General features: G+C 35.6%; 2 protein-coding genes across 2 annotated transcripts; both read left to right on the top strand.

Moving 5' to 3' along the window:
- Window positions 1-2,274: 2,274 nt before the first annotated feature.
- Window positions 2,275-3,804, top strand: LOC123894672 (the record flags this gene model as incomplete). The annotated part of the gene is made up of 2 exons (XM_045944728.1): window positions 2,275-2,352; window positions 2,605-3,804. Coding segments are annotated over exons 1-2 (1,278 nt in total), but the record flags the coding sequence as incomplete, so codon positions are not given.
- An 8,955-nt stretch (window positions 3,805-12,759) lies between these two features.
- Window positions 12,760-22,975, top strand: LOC123907142 (cystathionine beta-lyase, chloroplastic). Its single transcript, XM_045957261.1, has 13 exons — window positions 12,760-13,100; window positions 13,282-13,462; window positions 13,531-13,643; window positions 14,133-14,203; window positions 14,300-14,391; window positions 14,881-14,968; window positions 15,104-15,215; window positions 15,343-15,439; window positions 16,113-16,194; window positions 18,106-18,223; window positions 18,628-18,735; window positions 18,820-18,922; window positions 22,610-22,975. The coding sequence occupies exons 1-13, from the start codon at window positions 13,032-13,034 to the stop codon at window positions 22,783-22,785; spliced, it is 1,410 nt and encodes a 469-aa protein (XP_045813217.1). The 5' UTR covers window positions 12,760-13,031; the 3' UTR covers window positions 22,786-22,975.
- Window positions 22,976-25,446: the final 2,471 nt, after the last annotated feature.

Raw genomic sequence — 25,446 nt, 5'->3', positions numbered from 1 at the left:
TAAAGTATTTTATTAACGTAGAAATTTAATTAAGTTAATAACTAGAGTTATTTATCGAATACTTTAGTTATTAAGCGAGTAGTGAGAGTTATCGTGTTATTGGGCCAAGCCAATTGGGCTTGAGGCCCAATGGGCCTTGTGAGCATGAGTGGGGCGGCCATATGGCCAAGTCAAGAGAGAACATTTCATTTGTTCTTGTTCTTGACAAGTTGGAGAGAGAAGAGAGCTCAAGAGCTAGGGCAAGGGAAAGTGAGGAGAATCAAGATCAAATCTTCGAGTTTTCTTCGAATCCAGGTATGAGAGTAGGTTCCATAGTCGTGGGTGATTCGAGGAAGGGGAGAATGTCGATTTCTCCTTACCCGAACTTCCTCCACCCCATTTTCGTTTTAGATTGGAATGAATTTTCTTGATGGAAATCGTTCCTAAGGTTCTTAATATGTTTAACATGCTTGTAACATGATTAATGAACGGAGATAATGGTTAAAACGAGTTTTCTAATGGATTAAACTCAAGAACTTTGTGTTCTTGAGAGTTTTGATGAAAAAGTGTCAATCTTTACTTTTTCGATGTTTATGGCGTAGATCTGAGAAATGAACCGTCCTTTTGTGTTTAGATATGTTTGTTTTGCTTGAATACAAACTCTTTTGGGATTTATAACATGAAAAATGAGATTTTTGGGCGTTTTTGTGTAGAAAACGCATGTTTTTCCGCCTCAGGCGCAATAATTTCCGCCTGAAACGGAAGAGCAGTGAGCAGCCAACCTTTCAGACTTTTCTGCGCCTCAAACGTAAATTTTTGCGCCTAAAACGTAAACTTACGCCTCAAACGTAAAAATTTCCGCCCCAGGCGGAAATACTGCAGTTTTCACCAATTTTTCATCTGCTGTCTTCCTTTGCATGTATTTTCAATCAGTGGCTTATTCTTACATGATTGTTGATGATTGTTGATGCTTGTTGATGCTTGTTGAAGCTTATAATGATTGTTAATCATGTATGAAGTATAAATGAAGAATATTAAGGTTTTGTTAAATCTTAATGATGAAGTATGTTGGATAGTGTTCCACATAGTAAATGAAGAGCTTATGCTAATTATTTGTGAGTGAATTCATGAACACATATACATGCATTCATGAATTAAATAGGATATTGGATATTCCAATAAAGAAGTATATCGGATTATATTTATCCGATAAAGAAGGATATTAGAGGTGAGATACTCTAATAAAGAAGATGGTACCACATGCATTAGTAATGTCTAGGATTGACATTCATGAAGTTGAAGCATTAGAGTTGCATTAGGTTATATGTGTGTGCATTACTTGATAAGTGATATGTGACATATAATTTGGCTAAGTGTAATGAATTGTAGATTGATTATTTGGTACTTGATTATACATGTTTAGAACTTGTAATTGAGTAGTTAATGGCGATGCATGTTTATAAATTATGAATATGCTTGTTGTTGTTGAAGGAGTGTTTAAGTACCTTTTGCTTACACTTATATTTTGATTATGTGATCTAACTCTCATGCTTTGTGTTATGTGCTGGACCGTTGGGGGTTCAGATTCTCAGGTTGAGGATCCCGATCAAAGTTAGAGGTTGCTCGTGCTCGTGTAGTGCGCTTTTTGGTGAGGAGTTTAGCTTAGACTACTCCTTTAGATATATTTGTATATCTCTTTTGACGGGTTGTATAGAGTTGCTCTGATTAGGTGTAATACCGTGATGGGATATTCGCTTGATTTGTATCTAAGCCCGTGATGGCATATTTAACTTTGCTAATCCTATCTTTTGGGTTGTAAACATAATATCCTTTGTTGATATGGCCTAGAGCCTAGGGATATTGTGTGAACAATTATGATCATTGTATGATATACATTATGATAAATATCATTTTTAATTTCCGCTGTGCTAGCATGATTGATTTAATTATGCCGTGGTTTTGTATTATAACATGTGACGCCTGAATTTTCTTAAGTGTTTTATTTATTTATATTCAATAAATACGCGTTAAGGGGTTTGGGTGTTACAATAGTGGTATCAGAGCAAGGTCGGTTCATGTGGAACCAATTAGGATTAGTTGCCCATATATTCAACTTGTGTAGAGATAACACTGTTGATATTACCTTTCTAAGTCTGTTCTTGGATTGGTTGGTTGTTCAGGATCATGGCTGGAAGGGCTAACAATCAGATGGCAGATGCGATAGCTACTTTGACCAACATCGTGGCTAGAGATCATCAACCCGGGAGGGAAGATGAGATGAGGTTAGAGAGATTCATGAGGCATAATCCGACACTTTTCACTGGAGGCTATGCTCCAGATGCTGCTGTCAAGTGGGTAGAGGAAGTTGAGATTGTCTTTGAGGCTATGAGGTGTACCGAGGAGAGTAAGTTGACCTTGGGTACTTATGTACTTCGTGAGGAAGCTAACAAGTGGTGGAAGAATGCTAAGCTGAGGATGGGAATTGGTGGTGTGGTAATCACTTGGGAGATGTTCAAGGGAGAGTTCTTAAGGAAGTACTTTCTGGCTGATATTAGGAACAAGAAAGTGGTGGAGTTCATGGAACTCAAGCAAGGGAACATGTCTGTGGCAGAGTATTCCGTGAAGTTTGAAGAACTTTGTGCGTTTAGTCCACACTACAACACCGTGGACGCTGAGGAGGCTAAGTGTGTCAAGTTTGAAAGTGGGTTGCGCCCGGACATCAAGCATCTTATCGGATTTTCTCAAATCCGAGACTTTGCAACTTTGGTGGATAAATGCCGTATTTGTGATGATGATGGAAAGGCCAAGACTAACTACTACAAGGCCATGAGTGACAAAAGAGGAAGAGGTCAAGACCGTGGGAAGCCCTATGGTGACAAGGGGAAGAAAGTTGTTGAGAATAGTGGGGGAAAGAAGAGAGGTGGTGGACAATGCTACAAGTGTGGTGAGTTGGGTCATAAGTCTTATGAGTGCCCAAAGAAGGTGGACAAGTGTTTTAATTGTGGGAGATTGGGACACAAGTCGGATGTGTGTCAAGTGAAAGTGACTTGTTTCAATTGTGGCGAAGAGGGTCACAAGAGTCCTATGTGCAAGAAGCCGAAGAAGACTATGGGAAAGGTGTTTGCCTTGAGTGGAGATGATGCGGATCAGGGAGATAATCTCATTAGAGGTACGTGTTTCATCTATAACACTCATTTAATTGCGATTATTGATACGGGAGCAACACATTCTTTTATATCCGTTGATTGCATGAAGCGTCTTAGTATACCTGTGTCTGAAATGTCTGGTCGTATGGAAATAGAAACTCCTGCTAATGGTTCTGTAACTACCCGTCTCGTATGTCGTGACTGTCCCGTAACCGTGTTTGGTAGACACTTTGGAATGGACCTAGTGTGTATCCAACTTAGTGGAATAGATGTTATTTTTGGTATGAACTGGTTGATATTTAATCGAGTCCATATCAATTGTTGCGAGAAGACCGTTGTATTTCCTAAACCGGAGGAGAGTTTGCATTTGATGAGTAAGAAGGAAGTAGTAGAGTCGTTGAAGGAACCTGTAGAGGTGTATGCGTTGTTTGCATCCTTGAAGATGGAAGGTGAAGTTAAGGTGGAAGAGTTACCGGTTGTTTGTGAATTTCCCGATGTATTTCCGGAAGACGTGTCAGATGTACCGCCGAAGAGAGAAGTAGAGTTTACGATCGATTTGGTACCTGGTACTAGTCCGATATCTATGGCACCGTATAGAATGTCAGCGTCAGAGTTGAATGAGTTGAAGAAGCAACTAGAAGAACTACTTGAGAAGAAGTTTATTCGACCTAGTGTATCGCCGTGGGGTGCACCTGTGTTGTTGGTTAAGAAGAAAGAAGGGAGTATGAGGTTGTGTATTGACTACCGACAGTTGAACAAAGTGACGATCAAGAATAAGTATCCACTTCCGAGGATAGATGATTTAATGGATCAATTGGTTGGAGCTTGCGTGTTTAGTAAGATTGATTTGAGATCCGGATACCATCAGATTCGAGTGAAAACGGAGGATATACCAAAGACTGCTTTTAGGACGAGGTATGGTCATTATGAATATTCGGTGATGCCTTTTGGTGTGACCAATGCACCTGGTGTTTTTATGGAGTACATGAATAGGATTTTTCATTCATTCTTGGATAAGTTTGTAGTGGTATTCATCGATGATATTTTAGTTTACTCAAAGTCCGAAGAGGAACATAAGGAGCATTTGCGGATTGTTTTGCAAGTTTTGAAGGAGAAGAAGTTGTATGCCAAATTGTCGAAGTGTGAATTTTGGTTGAAAGAAGTAAGTTTTCTTGGTCATGTGATTTCAAGTGGAGGAATAGCGGTTGACCCAGCGAAAGTTGATGCCGTATTGCAATGGGGAACGCCGGAGTCTGTTTCTGAGATAAGAAGTTTTCTTGGATTGGCCGGTTATTATAGGAGATTCATTGAAGGATTTTCGAAGTTGGCTTTGCCTTTGACGCAGTTGACTCGGAAGGATCAAGCGTTTGTTTGGGATGTGAAGTGTGAAGAAAGTTTTCAAGAGCTTAAGAAGAGGTTGACTACCGCGCCTGTGTTGATTTTACCGGATGCTAAGGAATCTTTCGTCGTGTATTGTGATGCTTCGAAGATGGGACTAGGAGGTGTGCTTATGCAAAAAGGTCAAGTGGTAGCGTATGCGTCGAGACAACTGAAGGTTCACGAGAGGAACTATCCGACACACGATCTTGAGTTAGCCGCAGTTGTGTTTTCATTGAAGGTATGGAGGCATTACTTGTATGGATCGAAGTTTGAAGTCTTTAGTGATCACAAGAGTTTGAAGTATCTATTCGATCAGAAGGAGTTGAATATGAGACAAAGAAGATGGCTCGAATTTTTGAAGGACTATGACTTTGATTTGAGTTATCACCCCGGAAAAGCTAATGTGGTGGCCGATGCGTTAAGTAGGAAATCGTTGCACATGTCATCACTAATGGTGAAAGAGTTAGAGTTGATTGAAGAATTTCGAGACTTGAGTCTAGTATGTGAAGTGACTCCTAAGAGTGTTAAATTGGGAATGTTGAAGTTGACGAATCCTTTTCTGGAGAATATCAAAGAATGTCAAAAGACGGATAAGAAGTTAATGGAGAAGTTGGCAATAGTAGTTGAGGAAGGAAAAGAAGCTAATTTCAAAGTTGACGAGAATGGAGTTGTGAGATTTCATGGAAGAGTGTGCGTGCCCGATGTGCCCGAGATGAAGAAGATGATTTTGGAAGAAGGTCATAGGAGTGGAATGAGTATTCACCCGGGAGTAACCAAGATGTATCAAGACTTGAAGAAGTTATTTTGGTGGCCAGGAATGAAGAGGCAAATTTCTGAGTTTGTTTATGCTTGCCTAGTGTGTCAGAAGTCGAAGATTGAGCATCAGAAACCGTCTGGTTTGTTGCAACCTTTGTTTATCCCGGAATGGAAGTGGGATAGTATTGCGATGGATTTTGTGGGAGGTTTACCCAAGACTACGAAAGGTTATGAAGTGATTTGGGTGGTAGTGGATCGTTTGACGAAGTGTGCGCATTTTATTGCTATTAAGAAAGGTACCTTGGTGCCTAAGTTGGCCGAGATCTATGTGGAGCAAATTGTGAAGTTGCACGGTATTCTGTCGAGTATTGTTTCGGATCGAGATCCGAGGTTTACTTCGAGATTTTGGAAAAGTTTGCAAGAGGCTTTAGGGACTAAGTTGAGGTTGAGTTCGGCTTATCATCCTCAAACGGATGGCCAATCGGAAAGGACGATACAATCTTTGGAAGATTTGTTGAGAGCTTGTGTTTTGGAGCAAGGAGTAAGTTGGGATTCGTGTTTGCCGTTGATCGAGTTCACGTACAACAATAGTTTTCATTCGAGTATTGGAATGGCACCTTTTGAGGCTTTGTATGGAAGGAGGTGTAGAACACCGCTTTGTTGGTTTGAATCCGGAGAGAGTATGATTCTTGGTCCGGAGATTGTGCAAGAGACTACGGAAAAGATTAGAATGATTAGAGAGAAGATGAAAGCGTCTCAGAGTCGTCAAAAGAGTTATCATGACAAGAGGAGGAAGGACATTGAATTTCAAGAAGGTGATCATGTTTTCTTAAGAGTTACATCGACTACCGGAATTGGACGTGCTTTGAAGTCGAGGAAGTTGACGTCGAAGTTTATTGGTCCTTATCAGATTTTGAAAAGAGTGGGGAAAGTGGCGTATAGGATTGCTTTGCCGCCATCATTGGCGAATTTGCACGATGTGTTTCACGTGTCACAATTGAGGAAATATGTTAGAGACCCGTCACATGTGATTGAATCGGATGATGTTCAAGTGAGGGATGACTTAACGGTCGATGTTGTACCTTTGAGGATCGAAGGTAGAGAAGTGAAGAGGTTGAGAAACAAGGATATCGCCTCGGTGAAGGTGGTATGGGGAGGACCCGCTGGTGAGAATGCGACTTGGGAATTGGAGAGCAAGATGATGAGTTCGTATCCAGAGTTATTTCCAGGTAATTTTCGAGGGCGAAAATTCTTTAAGGAGGGTAGAGTTGTAACGACCCAATTTTCAAATTAATAATTTTTATGTGTTAAAGTATTTTATTAACGTAGAAATTTAATTAAGTTAATAACTAGAGTTATTTATCGAATACTTTAGTTATTAAGCGAGTAGTGAGAGTTATCGTGTTATTGGGCCAAGCCAATTGGGCTTGAGGCCCAACGGGCCTTGTGAGCATGAGTGGGGCGGCCATATGGCCAAGTCAAGAGAGAACATTTCATTTGTTCTTGTTCTTGACAAGTTGGAGAGAGAAGAGAGCTCAAGAGCTAGGGCAAGGGAAAGTGAGGAGAATCAAGATCAAATCTTCGAGTTTTCTTCGAATCCAGGTATGAGAGTAGGTTCCATAGTCGTGGGTGATTCGAGGAAGGGGAGAATGTCGATTTCTCCTTACCCGAACTTCCTCCACCCCATTTTCGTTTTAGATTGGAATGGATTTTCTTGATGGAAATCGTTCCTAAGGTTCTTAATATGTTTAACATGCTTGTAACATGATTAATGAACGAAGATAATGGTTAAAACGAGTTTTCTAATGGATTAAACTCAAGAACTTTGTGTTCTTGAGAGTTTTGATGAAAAAGTGTCAATCTTTACTTTTTCGATGTTTATGGCGTAGATCTGAGAAATGAACCGTCCTTTTGTGTTTAGATATGTTTGTTTTGCTTGAATACAAACTCTTTTGGGATTTATATCATGAAAAATGAGATTTTTGGGCGTTTTTGTGTAGAAAACGCATGTTTTTTCGCCTCAGGCGCAATAATTTCCGCCTGAAACGGAAGAGCAGTGAGCAGCCAACCTTTCAGACTTTTCTGCGCCTCAAACGTAAATTTTTGCGCCTAAAACGTAAACTTACGCCTCAAACGTAAAAATTTCCGCCCCAGGCGGAAATACTGCAGTTTTCACCAATTTTTCATCTGCTGTCTTCCTTTGCATGTATTTTCAATCAGTGGCTTATTCTTACATGATTGTTGATGATTGTTGATGCTTGTTGATGCTTGTTGAAGCTTATAATGATTGTTAATCATGTATGAAGTATAAATGAAGAATATTAAGGTTTTGTTAAATCTTAATGATGAAGTATGTTGGATAGTGTTCCACATAGTAAATGAAGAGCTTATGCTAATTATTTGTGAGTGAATTCATGAACACATATACATGCATTCATGAATTAAATAGGATATTGGATATTCCAATAAAGAAGTATATCGGATTATATTTATCCGATAAAGAAGGATATTAGAGGTGAGATACTCTAATAAAGAAGATGGTACCACATGCATTAGTAATGTCTAGGATTGACATTCATGAAGTTGAAGCATTAGAGTTGCATTAGGTTATATGTGTGTGCATTACTTGATAAGTGATATGTGACATATAATTTGGCTAAGTGTAATGAATTGTAGATTGATTATTTGGTACTTGATTATACATGTTTAGAACTTGTAATTGAGTAGTTAATGGCGATGCATGTTTATAAATTATGAATATGCTTGTTGTTGTTGAAGGAGTGTTTAAGTACCTTTTGCTTACACTTATATTTTGATTATGTGATCTAACTCTCATGCTTTGTGTTATGTGCTGGACCGTTGGGGGTTCAGATTCTCAGGTTGAGGATCCCGATCAAAGTTAGAGGTTGCTCGTGCTCGTGTAGTGCGCTTTTTGGTGAGGAGTTTAGCTTAGACTACTCCTTTAGATATATTTGTATATCTCTTTTGACGGGTTGTATAGAGTTGCTCTGATTAGGTGTAATACCGTGATGGGATATTCGCTTGATTTGTATCTAAGCCCGTGATGACATATTTAACTTTGCTAATCCTATCTTTTGGGTTGTAAACATAATATCCTTTGTTGATATGGCCTAGAGCCTAGGGATATTGTGTGAACAATTATGATCATTGTATGATATACATTATGATAAATATCATTTTTAATTTCCGCTGTGCTAGCATGATTGATTTAATTATGCCGTGGTTTTGTATTATAACATGTGACGCCTGAATTTTCTTAAGTGTTTTATAACAATTATGATCATTGTATGATATACATTATGATAAATATCATTTTTAATTTCCGCTGTGCTAGCATGATTGATTTAATTATGCCGTGGTTTTGTATTATAACATGTGACGCCTGAATTTTCTTAAGTGTTTTATTTATTTATATTCAATAAATACGCGTTAAGGGGTTTGGGTGTTACAGTTTCAGCTTTTAAATATCTCTTTTTTATGTTTGTAGAATGAAAAATGATTTATTTTCAAACATTTGATGAGATTGTGTTTTTTTGCAGATAAAGGGTGGAGTTTGATCTAGCTTGAAGGTTTTGATCATCTCTTATAATAGGTAGTTCTCTTCTTGCATCTCTTACATTATGATGATATATCAATGTATTCATATTTATGTATGCATGCCTTGGGATATGCTGTATCTTAATGGCTAGTGTTTTGATCATGATGTATGTGTATACATCTACATATCCATGGCCAATCAACAAATTAAAATTGATGAATGTATGCGCTAATCCTTCCTCTCTTGACATCAATTCTGTTATCTGCATCCTCTCCTCATTTAATACTTCAATAATATAAGAATGGTTAACTCCACCATCAGACAACCCAAATCCCTTAATTTTCTTGCATCCAAAACCATCCATTCCCATCTATCATCTTCAACCAATCACTCCTTCATTATTTTTGCAAGGAGATTGATCATGCTCAAGGTTCATGTGTGCACAATGTTCTTGACAAGATTCACACTTATCGGATGGAATATGATCTTACAATGTAAGTATAATCTCTATATACATCTTTCTCTATATATAAAAGATTGATTTCTTTGTAGTTTTGCATATCCTCATCCATTTTCTGTCATATGCTACCACAATGGTCTCAAGGAAGATTGACATGTTTTGTATGATTACTATCTCTATCATTTTTTTTTTCATGTGTTATTTTTGGACAATAATAAATCTTTGTTAAGATTTAAGACAATAATAAATCTTATTTTATTATTTTTGGACTTAATTTGTCAACAAAATTAATTCGGATTGTATACGATTTCCATATGTTTGAATGTTTTTCTCCTCTGTCAATTTTAGTGACATTTCTTTTGAAGAGCTGTTTTCTACCTTACCCCTTCAATTGTTTGTAGCTTTTAAATATGGTTAGTATATCCTGCTTCTGCATAATTGCTAAAGTTGCATCTTTTATCCAAACTTTGTATCATTATTTTTACTTGCTTTAAAATGGTATGAGATTTCTGTTAGCTTTTCCAACCTATGTTTCCTTGACCCCTTTGTTTTTCTAATTATATGATCAACTGGAGTTACTTCTTATTCATGAACTTTTTATCTATGTGGACAATTTTATGCTGGATAATTGGAGTGTGGCATGGACAAGGAAGGTGGAGATAAATAATGCTCGCTAGATTGATGAAATATTTGATGCAATAAGTTATAGAAAAGGTGCATCTGTTATTAGGATGCTGCAAAGCTATCTTGGTGCTCAATGCTTTCAGGTTGGTACTGGCCTCTTACCACTTTCAGAAAAAAATTGTATTTTCAATGCTAAATTTTATGGAATGAGAACCCACAGTGAACTGCTCATATGGGGTAATCTAATAGATGCAAGTTTCAGTGTGTTGTTGGCTTAATCTAATCTATAATGTATTTACATTTGAATGTGTTTCAGCTCTTGAAAAGCTATTGAAAGAACACACTGGGAGGTTTGCCACTGGAGATGAAGTTTTCATGGTACATTGCTAATCGTTGGAATTTGTTCGTTTGAAAACTAATAAATGGAATAAATTAATCTTTTCAAAAGGGTCCGATACCCCAAAAATATTTGCTAACAATGTCAACTATTTGAATGTCTGATCACTGATTTATAATGTAATAAATGCATTTATCTTCTGATATTTTAGAATATAATGCAATTCAACTCCAAAGTTAATGATCACATCTTTTTGAAAATTAATAGGGTTAGCTGTAGGAACAAGCACTAGATCGATTTGCATATTTTTTGGAATATATTTTCTACTTAATTATGTACAGTATAATCTAACATGTTCATGATCATTTGCAGGCAGATATATTTTTAGCACCTCAGATACACTCTGCATTTAAGAAATTCAACATTGACATGGTAGTATTCTATGGTCTCCTGTATATTTTATGTGGGGGAATAAGGTGTTGTAATGAAACATGTGGCTTGTATTGCTGCGGTGCCATCACCGCAGCTGCTTTGATCATGGATGTATCGTTGTGTTTTGTCCACACTTCAAACAAATATAGGCTGTTGCCTAAAGGCCTTTGGCCATTGCCTATTTGCTTGAGCTATTAGTTGATTTAGATTGAATAATTGCGTCAACATTTCTTCGTGTTATTCAAATCAAGCAGCTAATAATATGAATGTGTAAGATGATTAATCTTAGTCTTTGTTCATATATGTTTGATTACAAAATTTTGGGAAACTGCATGACTTTCTTGCCTGTACCACTTGATGGCTGTTGGTGAAGTACATGCAATCAAGGTCATTCAACCAGAAAGAGGATGCATTAATAACAGGGTGTTCAATATGGATATATGAATTAGAAGTGTTTATGAACTTATGATTGTACAACGATTACCGATATATTGCCATTGTAGAAAAACATTTATACTGATAGTATATATGAATTAAGTTTGGTTTTTGTGTTGATTTGATTACACTACTCACTGTTCAAAGAGATTAGTAATCATGTTATTGCTTGTGAACAAGCATGTTATTGATTACACTACTCACTCTTACCATCTCACTCACTATTTGGAGCAAGTTTGTTCACAACATAGTACCATTATTTGAGAAACTTTGGTTTTCACATCTGAATCATGTTGCTGCATATTATATCCTCTTCACTATTTTGATTATTTTCATTTACATTTGTTGTATTTTTCAGTGTATGTGCAGTGAGTACAATCAGATAAATACCCTATATGCCGCCAAGCTATCGAGGAGCTTATAGAGATCAAGATAAACAATGGCGACGACCAATGACATCTTTTGCCCTGAAGCCAAGCTGAATTAAGTGGATAGTTTTGTTTTTTTATGTTTTATTCACTTTATGTAAATTGCAGCCAATAATCTGTTTATAGCTCATATGTATTGTTATTATAATCAATAGAAAAATAGATTATATGTCGTTATCCTGTTGCTGAATGTTACTCCTGCTCATTTAAATTGTATAGGTGATTGTTTTGTTTTGGTCTGTGTGTGATATTTAAGAGAGGATCATTATTCATTTGTATTGTGTAGATCTGATTTGATCACTGGATGACTTCTTTGTAATGTATCTTGAAGGTGAAGGTTCCTCTAGTGTATTATGTTTGAAAGTTATCATAGGGATCTTTAAGTTTCGCATTATGGTGAAGTTAATTTAAGAAAGAATATGGAATCATTTGCTATTCTGTAGATAAAACAAGCAATTTTTTTTCGACAAAAGATAAAACCAACACTTAAATCTCGGAAAAATTATCAATTTCTACCTAGCACTTAAATATTGGGCTTTAATAACAAGTTCTTAATTTTTAAGATAATCGTTAAAACTACGGGTTTAATAGGAGATGCTTGAAGTATAAGTATAAATGGAGTGAGGAGGTTAAAAATCCTATCTCTAGAGTGGTCTTGATTGTGGCGTTGGTTCATCTACTTGCCTCTACCTCTATCAAAATCATATACATGTCCCATATTATTTTTCTAAACTTTATCTTAACTAGAATATTTTGCATACTTTAACTTAATATTCATATGCTTATGACTAACTCCCTTGGCTCATATCAACCATGATTGGCATATAGATGCCTATGTTTGCCCCCTCTCATTGTTTACAACCATGATTGATATATATTGGGCATTTTGCAAAACCCGTGCAATGATCAATTATGTTTAACCCACTTAATTAAGATTAAATTATATGATGTCTTTAATTTAAAACATCCTATATTTGCAATGATATATTATGCTTAACCCACTTAATTGACAGCATTCATGATTGAAATAAATTTGGTGTTCCGCCAAATGAACCAATTTGATTAATTTTTATATGCTTATGACTAACTTCATTTGACTCATAGCATCCATGATTGATAACAACCATGATTGTTATGTATATGACGTTCCTCCAAACCCATGCATCGCACGGGGCGGTGACTAGTTTGTCATTAAAAAAGAGTATATATTTTGAGTGGGCTTTGTAACAAGGGCTTTGTTGGTTTTGTTTTCTGAAGCAACAAAGCCCAGTCAAAAATCTTGTCATCTCATCCCTAACCTGAAGGCAAAAGAGAACAGTCAAAATGCAGTAGGAAAAGTTTTATGTTACTTCCACAAAATTGTTCTTAACTCTTAACTAACTATCCTCCAACAAAACCATAAAATCACGTTCGTTCGCAATTTCGTTATCGAAGTTCTCATTCTGCTCTTTCTGTTCCTTCGTATCTCTCATCTTATCTGCGCAGTAACAGGTCAATGGTTTCTTCTTCTTCGATCTCTCTCAAACCCTTCACTAATTCTGTTTCCATTTCGAACCCCACTCAGGTATAACAAAATGTCAGTTAATTATTACTACTTTTTTTTATTACCACTCACTGATGTTGATAGTTATTGTTCTCTTTTGAATTTATACACTTTAGAGCACAGTTTCTTGTTTTTAACTGATTTTTGTGTGTTTTTTTTTTTAATTTTTAATATTGATATATGCATTATGGTTCAATTATAGAGCACACTTTCTGGAAAGAATTGGGATAGCTTGGTGTTTAGCAAGTCGGCCAATTTTAGAACAAATAAACTGTCGTGTCGTGTGGACAACGACGGGTTTAAGCTTAGTTGCTCGGTTGATAGAGAGATGGATGTGAGAACTTCTGCTTTGGTGGATGATGATTTTTCTGAGTGTTTAAGTGGTATGTTTTGTGCTTTTGATCTTTCAAAATGTAGTGGTTTTTCTTTTATGCTGATTGTTACTTTGTAGAAGTGGAGCTAAGGGAGCCTAGTATTTCAACCATGGTGATGAATTTCGAGAATAAGTTTGATCCTTATGGTGCAGTTAGTGCACCGCTTTACCAGACTGCTACTTTTAAGCAGGTGAAAATTTTATTTCGTACTTCATCGCATGAAAGAATTTCGTGTATGTTTGGTTCTACTGTGAGAAAAATGGATTTTGAATTAATTGATTGTGTAAAATTGATTCTAAGATTCTAACTAAAATTGTGTTGAAGGTTGAGTGATTTATGTTTGCATATATTCATGTAAAAGTGAGTTGAACCATAAATTTGAGTGTAAAATTCAATTCCGAAATCTGAAGCTACAATTTCCAGCTTCAAGTAGAATCAATTCTGAAGGCAAAATCAATTCTACTCTAGAGAGACCAAACATGTCAATATGAATTATACACATCTATAATCAATTTTGGCCCCTTTAGAAGTGAAATCTAACATATACGATCTTCTCTGTTTATTTTCACTTTGGTATCTTTGAATCGTCATTTGGTGTCTAGCGTATGTATATTTACTATCTCTGTTGTGTAGTATTCTATAATATTCATTCATGGTAATTTATGTCTTCTTGTTGCAGCCATCTGCAATAGAAAATGGTCCCTATGATTACACCAGAAGTGGAAATCCTACTAGAGATGCTTTAGAAAGGTTTGGCATGACGTGTTGGTTTATGTTTTGTATTGCAATTGTGGATCTGTTTTGTTGACCATATTGTCTTTAACTTTTGATGTTTTGCATTCTCAGCATTCTTGCAAAACTTGATAAAGCGGATAGAGCCTTTTGCTTCACCAGTGGAATGGCTGCTTTGACCGCTGTTGTTCACCTTCTTAAAAGCGGTGCCTTTTCTTTCTTAACACCTGATCTTAGTTTGTTGGATTAAATATGTGTTTTAGTTTGCTAAAAAGTACTGTACATATGCTATGCTCAGTTGGGTTTGTTGTTATTTATTCACCAGATGTTTATGAAAGACATCTCTATTTCTTTAAGTTAGTTATAAATTTTGGTTTAACTAAATAGTAAGTAGTTCATATTAAGGTCTAAATTTATTTTATTAAATGTTATACTTAAATTATAATTTTACTAGAACAACAACTACTCATCTTAAACAAGTATTAGACTAATGAATTTACATAGCTTTATGCTTTTGTCATAAAGTTTCCACTTTCAGTCATACATATTGTTTTCTGACCAAGCTTACATGTTGTATCTTCTGCTATTGAGAGGCTCTAATATCCATGTGCCTGTATTCTAACATATAGTTTTCTATTTTTGACAGAGGCATAATTTTTCTTGTTTACTAATTATTCGTAATAATATATTTATAGGTGAGGAAATTCTTGCCGCTGATGATCTGTATGGTGGAGCAGATAGGTTGCTGTCCCAAGTAGTTCCCAGGAGTGGGGTTTTGGTGAAGTTAGTGTGATTTATGTTAGTCATGCACATTAATTTTTTGTACAATGATTAAGTATAGAAACAAACCAGCCAAGTTTCTTGATTCTGTGTAGCGTAAGTCCATCATTGATGGGATTGTAATTTTTGCATCTGCAGACGGGTAAATACAAGTGATTTAAATGAGGTCGCATCTGCCATTGGATCCAAGACCAAGCTTGTATGGCTGGAGAGTCCAACCAATCCCCGGATACAAATTTCTGATATTCGAGTAAGCATATGCTATTGGACGCAAGACTAAGTTTGTATTGTAGTATTCTTTTTTATTTTTTAAAATGGTTCTTCACTAAATCATAAAATATTGTTTTTTCTTATTTTTTTTTTCAATCAATGTCCAGAAAATAGCAGAGATGGCTCATGCACATGGTGCTCTTGTGTTGGTGGACAATAGTATAATGTCACCTGTATTATCCCAGCCATTGGAACTTGGAGCAGGTATAGGCATAGTATAGATATGAAGTATAAAACAGATTACACGCCAGTTAACTTAATTGCGTGTTAAGCTGACCAAAATTGAGAGGAAAAAGGCATTGTTTTAACTTTTAAATGATTAATTAATACTTCATAATAATGAACTACATTGGTGCAGTTGCTATCAATGCTTTCTTATTTTCAGAAAGGCTGTGTTTTGATATCATAGTCATAGTTTTGAATTTTGAAATGATCAGACCATTTTTCAATAGATGTGACAATCTATTTGAAGAAAAAAGGATTAACTCCTTTAAATTGAGGTGTGCAATTAAAGGGAAAAATTTGAAGTTACAAACAGCGAAGATAAATATTTGCATTTTTTGCTTTACATTTGAGTAGAAATATTTATCCATGTAAGATTAATGGAAATTCTCATTTTCTCTCTTCATTACATGTTTCTTTATGTATGAAAGAATTTAAATTTCCGAAGGAGCTATCCTGACCTTCTATGCAAAAATGTACATTACACGAACCCCAAAATTTACCTCACCAGCTGATTGGGCTTAAATCAAATTTCACTCCTGATTTCTATGTCAATCCCCCACCTCCCCCCCAAAAAAAAGTTAAAGCAAAACATTTGTCTTTATTATTAATGCCCAAACTTTACACAGTTGAAGCTGGCAATTTTTTCCTGCAGATATTGTCATGCACTCAGCAACAAAGTTTATTGCTGGGCATAGTGATATTATGGCTGGTGTGCTTGCTGTGAAAGGTGAAAGGTTGTAGCTCTTATTTATATTATCAGATCTTCAGATTTTAAATATATTAATATATTTTTTACATTGTTACTTTTTAGTCTGAATTTCATTCATTTATTGGAAAGCTGTATAAATTTTGATTGTATCATTTTTTGTTACTGAGTACAATTGCGAAATGTTCTCTGTTCATTTATTGAAGGGGTTGGAAATTTTTCACAAGCTCTTTTGCAGGATGCGAACTAATGCATCTTAATTACTTTTGTGTAAATTACTTCAAAAGATTTGTTGTGAAAAATTTCATGAGCTGACTGTAAATCATGACTCTGTATATTTGTTGTGAACTAATGCATCTTAATTACTTTTGTGGAGATGTTTTCTCGTTTTACTTCTTCAGTAATAATTACAAAAATACCACATTGATGTCAATTTTTTTTCTTCATATTTTCAAAAGTTGTATAGGAAATAATAAAAACAACAAAATGTTGTTTTCATTATTCCTGTACAAATATTTGTAATTATTAGCGAAAATATTTTCATAAAGAGTTGTGTGTTATTTTGACACAAAATTTGACAATATTTTAGATAGTTAATGCAATTTAAATACATGGTTAATTATGTTTAGTGGATAGTTTATGAATACCAAGGTGTCACAAATCTCAACTCATTAGATCGTCCACAAAACACAACCAGGATTTTAAATGTTATTAACATGGTAGTCAATCCCGGGCGATCCCAGTGGGATCCCGGTGGAGCGGAGCGGAGCTCTGCCGGGACGGGATGGGATGGAGCGGCGCAGCTAAGCTTCTCGGTGGGATCCCAGCAGGTTCCCAGTGGACCGGAGCGGAGCGGGTCCCGGGTTGCCATCCCGGGTTAGGACTGAGATTTTGTTTTCATGGGTTTTAAAGGCCGTTTTTGAAATCTCACTCATTTTAGTAAGGGTAAAATTGGTTTTTTACCTTTAAAACTGTTACTCCTAACTAAACCCTAGCCGCAATTCATTCTTTCTCTCACGCTATCGTACTATCTTCTCTCACTCTCAAGATCCAAACTTCTTCAACCTTCATCTGCTGTTTCTTCTTCAACCTTCATCTGTTGTTTCTTCTTCAACCTCGGATGATTAGACTTAGACTTTGGTGATGAACTCGAGTTTTAATTTTTAGTTACTTTATTAATCTAAGTGTTGGAGACTTGACTTTTGCTTATTTATTTTGCTTGACTTTTGTTGGTAATTTTTAGTTATTTTATGATGGTGTTTTTTTTTTTTTTTTTGACAAAGATGAAGGTGTTGTAGACTTGAGATTTGTGTTTTTAATTTTTAATTTATGAATGTTTTATGGATTTTGAGATGTTTGTTTAATTTTACATTAATTATATGTTTATAGTATTATTTATGTAATTTATAAATAAATAAAAAATAATAGCAGCATCCCGGCCATCCCGCTCCCCGCGATGCCGCTATCCCAGTTTTGGGGCTGGCCGCTCCGCTCCGGGATCCGGGATTAACTACTATGGTTATTAACAATGATTATCATGTATATGTTTAAACACAAATTATGATTTATAGATATCATATATATTTTAAGTAAAAAAAAAACATTTGGAAACTTGAAAATCATGTCTATCTGAACATATTTGTATGCTTATCATGGTTGATGATGTTCAAAATCGTGGTTAATTATGTTTATTGGATGGTTAATTATGTTTACTGGGTGATTAATGAGTCGTGAGACCTTGTTATATTCATTAACCATCTATTGAACATAATTAACTACATATTTGAAAGATGTTAACTATTCAAATTGTTATCGATTTGTTATCAAATTTTTGTCAAAATTTTAATTATTTTTCATAAATCAAACACGTCTTTCATTCCCCCCTATTTTTAGTGACCTTCTCCTTTAAATGCTTATGTCCTTTCTTGATTCTCTTAAGGTTGGCAAAAGAAATATATTTTTTACAAAATGCGGAGGGCTCAGGCTTAGCTCCATTTGACTGTTGGCTATGTTTGCGAGGAATCAAGACAATGTCCCTTCGAGTTGAGAAGCAACAGGTGTTGTTTCATTCATTATTTCAAGTGCTTCTATTTATCTAATGCCATTAGTGTCATGTCTTGTTTCTCTCGATATATATAATTTTGTTCAAATAAGATTTAGTGAAGCACAAATGAAAGAGTTGTGTGCCAAGGACATTTCCTAGGAATTGGTAAATTTAAATGTCGATCTGATGTTTTAGGCCCCTTTACTATGCTCTTAAATCTGTCAAAACATTGTAGCTTATAGCTTATTCTAGTAATATTTTGTTATGCTTTTGGAGTTTTGAAATTAGATTTTAATCTTTCACGCTCTTTGCCTTTTCTGTTATCATTATGCCCAATTTTTTTTAGCAGATACACATTTGATCAATAACCATTTCTTCTATTCAATTTTTAATTTGGGAAATTAAAACCTCTTGCAGGAGAATGCACAGAAGATTGCCGAGTTTCTTGCTTCCCATCCGCGAGTGAAGAAAGTAAACTATGCTGGTTTGCCTGGTCATCCTGGACGGGATTTACACTATTCTCAGGTGCTTTTTTGATAAATTGAAATTTCAGATAACGTTTATTATGCCCAGCATTCATTTTCTCATGTATATATGGCCCCTTTCCAGGCAAAAGGTGCAGGATCTGTGTTTAGCTTTTTGACAGGTTCACTTGCCCTCTCAAAGCATATTGTTGAAACCACCAAATACTATAGCATAACCGTTAGTTTTGGTAATAATTCTTCTACCCCGTGCTCATTATTTTTAACAACATTAATAGATAATAGATTTTCCTTGTGTATGATTCAAATGTTATGTTTTGCATGTACGCGTATTGTTTAATTTGATTGAACCTATATGAATGTAGGTAGACAAATAACCAAAACATACTAAATATAGAGCATAATTTTTGAGTAAGGAGTTAGTAGTAGTGAATAGAAAATAAAATGTATTTTCTATTGGTCATCCATCACTCATTTCACTATATCACTTCTTCTTGTGTCATCACTCCTTCCACAATGGTGGTAGCAAAACGTAAGTCAACTTATTTGCCACTTACATTCTTAGGATTCTATTTTCTTTGCTTTGTCGATCTTTTGAGTTGTGGTCAACTTATTTGTCATCATGTTGACACACATGTTCTCTTTGATAAAGTCATGTCTTGCTTACTTGAAGGTTCTTCTTGTTCTCCTATTATTTCTTAAGCCCTATCTTCAATTGCCTTTGAATTTGGTAAAGCCATTCATTGTGGTATCCACAAAAACATTTCTAGACCACATAGATCTGTTGTACAATCATGACATCCATTTCTTCGATGTAGCACCGAAGCTTCTACCTCGTCAAGGTCATTTTGGAGGGTTTATAAAGGGCAGGTTCATTAGTATGAGGGGCCATATGAAGCCTTACATAATATCAAGAGGGAAGGAGATGTTGTGTGCAAACAGAACATCGCGATAGGAATGAAATGTAAAATGTTGTGTCATATGACTACACAACGAGTGTATCTCTCAAACAAATCCCTAGTTATAACATTTTTTTTTAACAACCCTAGTTATATCATTACTTTATAGGAAGTACTGTTTACACAATAAGCACATGTTAAATGTGTTTACGAACACTCCCCCTCAAGTTAAACCTTACTAACCTTTAATCTTGTTACAAAAACACCCTTCTATGATTGTAGAAGTGTACTGTAGCCACAGTTGTACTGAAGCGAAGATCATTGGGCTCACTGGAGGGTTATAATGTGACTGGTGGTTTACGGAGATGGATCTCACTAGAGAAGGAACAACTAGTTAAATCATAACTGAATGAGGAGAAAAACACATTGACCGAAAAACAAGCACCTTATAAAGCACGATGAAAGCACACTGGGACAAACAATAATAGGAATTCTAGTGGTGATCAAAGCAGTGTAGCACATCCAAGAGTACTATTGTGGTGGAAAGAGATGAGTGAGATAATGAGATATAAATATATTTCAACACTCTTCAAGCTGGAGCATATATTCATACAACATGAATGATGACAGATGAAAGTCTAAACGCGCTGGAGGAATGGCACAATGGAGGTAAATTGGCTGGAAAACCAGCTTGCCAGAAAAATAGAAGTAAAGAAACCCTTGGAACACCACAAAAAAATTGAACCCACAAGCTAAAACTTTTGAAGCAGGTAGACCCGGAGGAGACAGTTTTTGTAGGACACTTGTTTGAGGTGTTTGAAATGTGTTATTCTGGTGTTAGTTTCCGTCGCATGTCGGGCATGTCAGACACGCCTAAACTCAGGAGGGTCGGTGCTTCAAAGATGAGGTGGTTTGGAGGTACAAGTTGAGGAGGTTTAGTGTGGGCACCACCAAATAATATTTAAGGACAGTGAGGTGAAGTGATGTTGATAAACTAAGTCATAAAAAGGGAAGAGTTATGTCCAAGTACATGATATGTAATCCAAATGGAAATATATTAAATGATTATTAGAGAGCAATGCAATTTGGAAGACTCATGAGGATCTTTGGCATTTCAAGTACCATCTAGAGCAGCGATACCACAATGCACCAAGTATGTCTAGGTAATAGGTGGAGGAGAGTTCTGCACCTAAACTAGGAAGGATCTCTCATATGCCCTCACCATAGTGTTCTCTGAAATGCTGAAGAGTACTCTAGCAATTTGCAACACCCTAACATGTGCTGTGGGTTCCTTGGAAATATATGCTTACACAGGTTTCTTTCCTTTGACCGCTTCTCTCTTTTTTACTTCTCTAGTCATTAATTCTCTTGAGTGCTAGTTTGGATGAAGCTGTTTTGGTTAGTGTCATGTGCTGACATGGATGCAATGTTGTGTGTTAAAGCTGTGGCAATATGGCCATCTTGATGGGGTCTTCTTTAGTAAAATAAAATCTTCTTGATCTCCTGGTCGAGTTGGTCTCATCATACAAGTGACTTGCCAGATTCGGGACAGTGGCTTAGTTTGTTGTATCTTCCTTGATTGATCAACCAATAGAATTTCCCATTCTACAAAGTAAAGCTCCTGTTGACCGACTCTATAATTATTTAGGCTTCGATCCAATAATAATATTTCTCTTTTAATTCGATTCTTCTGAAATCTTACTTTCAAAATATATATATCATATATGTTTGTTAGAGGTTTTATTTTGCCAAACTATGGACCAATAGTTATGGCCTGAGATATTGAACGGATAGCGGAAAATAGCAGATAATCTGGTGTCTTCATTTCACTACCACCCACTAGTTATCTTTACCTTGAAGATATGACCAGTGTTATTAATAACGATAGTGGAAAATAGCAGATCGCAACAAGTCTGCTATGAGAAATAGAGGATAGTGAAGCGGGCAAATAGTGAAAGCCGCAAAACAGTTGATATAAATAAATTATTGTATATAAAATAAAGCATCAACAGAAATTAAAATAGTGACTAACATAAAACTCAAAATCTCAATAGTTCAAAACCAGACACGGAAATTAAAAGTGACCTAAAACTCAATCTAAATTGTTCAAAACAACTAATAACCGGTAGTTCTAACTAGTGATAAAAGATAAAATATCTAATTATTCATTTCTTCCACAACATAATCCTTATCCTTATTTTGAGGCACTATACCGGTTATTTAACAACACTGGATACGACTCCATTTGCGTTAGCTTTATTTTGTTACATTTCAAATAAAGCTTCTTGATAACTCCAGTAACTTTACTATCCACCATTGTTACCGAATGGAATTTCTACGATGCTACTTTGGTCCGAGACCAATAGCTTTATCGTCTCAGACTAAGTGATCATCCTCTAATGGCAAATTATGAGTAAAGAAAGAGAGTAGGGTGTGAAAAATAGGGATTATATTTTACTTAACACACTTTATACATGATAACTTTCAAGACTACACTTGCTTGGACACCAAACATGTAATCAATCACTCTCAATCTCAAACTTTTTCTCACTTCTAGCTTATTTACTCCATGCACTAAACCATGGCAGCAATTCCCATTTAAACACTCAATCTTAAATCCTATTATATTTGTCTGGAGCATGTAGCGATAATGAGACTTCATTTCCCAAAATACCCACTGTCCACCAACATCTACGGTCCAAGATGCTTGGGAAATGTTAGCAATATATTTCACATAATCACAGATCACTAGTAATGATTCTTCAGCATTAGAGGATTAATAATTCTAGTGGTACCAAGTTTGTTCATTATAGCCTACCATCCTCCCTAGGTTTTTTAACTTCTTCTGTTACTGAATATGCCATCAACATTTTCTTCATTATTGTCGATCTTTGTTTTTTCTTCATGATGGTTCGGTGTTCTGATTTAGTGGTTAAGATTTGTGAAATAGTGGTCAACATGATGAAAACACTATATACGCTTTTCTGCTGCTGACCTGGTTATTTTTCTGATTGGCAGGCAGTGTAAAATCCCTCATCAGCTTGCCTTGCTTCATGTCACATGCTAGCATACCTGCTGCAGTCCGCGAGGCCAGAGGTTTAACCGAAGATCTTGTTCGTATATCCGTTGGTATTGAGGATGTGGATGATCTGATTGCTGATCTAGACAATGCATTTAGAACTGGGCCTCTGTAATTTAGATGAACTGTATGGTTGTTTTAAATAACGAAAAATATGTTTGTCATTATGAAACATGGTTATCCTAATTGTGGAGCCTCTATGGGGACTGAAAACTTCAATGTATTAATCCAAATCTTTTGTAATATTGGAGATGTAGTTGTATGTAGAATATTAAAATTTTCAGAAACACTATTCTACTGGATGCCATTTAGATAGCCAATGTTGGTTGGACAGTGGTTCAAAGACTTCTGGATAAGGTTCTACATGTTCATGGGGTTCAATTATCCCCATGATCAAACAGTGCCTATCGATGGTCCTTTCTCTGTAAGGATATTCTATCTGATATATTCTATCTGAGTTGATTCAATTTTATAATATTGGATGCACCTGTTAATTCATATCCAAGTTTTACATCATGAGATTCATAAACATGAATATTTCTCATTTTCCAATTTTATAGAATATACGATTAGTGAGTTTTACAGTACACAGTGCGTTTTGGAAAAATCAAAATTTTGGAGTTCCGAAAAATTCAAACTTCATTGTTCACAGGCTCAGATTTAAGTTAATGAATCACAACATCACGAACGACAATACAACTCTTACTGTTTGTGGAGGCCTATCTGAGATTATAAAGGTATTTATATTTGTGGATTCTACTATACCTGTCAAATGTCAAAATGTTTGCCAAGTCATCTTTTTTGAAACGGAAGTTGACAGTAGAAATTAAAACAAAAATGATTTGCTGATTCAAGAACTTTTTTAAAACAAAAAACAATAGAGGAACTAAAATGATTTGGTAATACTATTATTATTATTATTATTATTATTATTATTATTATTATTATATTTTTCTTACTATTTTTATTTTACAAGATTTTTCTTACTATTATAAATTATTATTACTGTTGTATTCATTTAAAACAAAGAATATAAAATAAAAAAATAGCAAGGACCAAAAACAACAGCTGCAGCATGTGCTGCGTTTTTCACTCCTCACTCAACCTCCATTCTTTCAACTTCAATTTTGAACATTTTCCCAAATCAAACCAAGCATTCACCAAGAGCAAAATGGTTTCTCTATCTTTCCCCTCTTGTACACCAAACCCTAATTTCCTTGGGTATAAATTCAAGCCAAAATTGAGCAAAAACAAGAGAGAAAAATAGAGGCGGAACAAGAGTATCAAGAACACATAAAATCAAGAAAAAAGAAAGAAACAATGAACAAATAATCATTCAATCCACCAATCATAATCACTTCTCCTCCCTCTATCTAATTACTACTCCAACCACCACACAACAATCACACAACCTTTACCTATTCATCACCATCATCATCATCATCATCATCATCATCATCATCATCATCATCATCATCACTACCACCATTTTTAACTACAAACACATCACAACCACCACCTTCAACCTCTATTAAACCAAAAAATAACCACCATTAATGGAGCTGGTCAGCTGGGTACCTCTTGTTGCTGTCGAAACTGATCTCTGCTTCAATCGTTGTGTTATAATGTGCTGCATTTTTTATTCGATTTTTTATTTCTAACAGTTTTCAGCCTCCGGTTCCTAGGGAAGGGGTATAGTGGTTTCAGTCCCCGCTCAATTTTTTATTCGATTTTAAATATATAAAGTAGTGCCATCTTATAAAGTTGTGATGTTATTATGTTACACATTATTGTGGTCCTTGTTAAAATAATTTCAACCTTTTTTACCACTTACCTTGTGGTCGTTCACTTTTGTAAACTTTATCACGTTCTCAACATATGTAATTTAGACTACAAATAGTGTTCTTTACCGGAATAAACTAACAATCTTGTTACAGGACTAGTCGATCTGAGTTTATTGTTAGTGGGAACAAATACCTTGAAGCTCAAAGTCACAAGCTATCTGTTGGCATGAGGTTTAAGATGGGATTTGAGGGCGATGAAGTTCCTGAGAGGAGGTGCTGCATACATCATGTGCATCTATTATTGTCGTATAATCTTCTGAATTCATTTTCTTTGTTTTGCTCAGTATATTTGTCTTTGATCATGCAGGTTCGGTGGAACAATAGTCGGTGTTGGTGAAAAAACATCAGCAAGATAGCCAGATTCTAAGTGTTAGAAATTGATGTTCTTCTTAAGCCCATATCCATTGTGATCCAAGCCCATCCATTGTAGGATCCCTCCATAACATTTTGTATGTGATACACTTGGCTTGTTGCAAGTATCACACTTGTATTATTGCATGTAGTTTCCCTTACCACTTGTATAGATGCATGTATTTTCTTTACCACTTGTCATGTTGCATGTATTTCTCTTAACACTTGCCTTCATGCATGTAAGCTATGTAGTTGCTCCTTCTACTATAAATAGGAGTTCACAATGTACCTTGTATCATCCAACAATTAACAACATAACTTCTTCCTCCAAAACTTTATTGTCTTTCTAGTTTTCCAGTTTCTCTAACCTTCTTCTCCACCACTCTACAATAGCCTTTGTTTTTTCTTACATGGTATCAAGAGCTTCATTGATCTTAACGGGTCTGTGAGGAAACAAAACCAGCAAGAAAACATTCATAAAAAAAACCTTTATACACCATAAATGGCTTCCAACAATAGTTCTTTACCTCCACCTCCTATGTTTGTAGGAGAAAACTATCATTTGTGGGCTGCAAAAATGA

Source organism: Trifolium pratense, linkage group LG1 (assembly GCF_020283565.1).
Source record: "Trifolium pratense cultivar HEN17-A07 linkage group LG1, ARS_RC_1.1, whole genome shotgun sequence".
NCBI lineage: Eukaryota > Viridiplantae > Streptophyta > Magnoliopsida > Fabales > Fabaceae > Trifolium > Trifolium pratense.
This window is presented reverse-complemented; position numbering and strand designations above follow the sequence as displayed.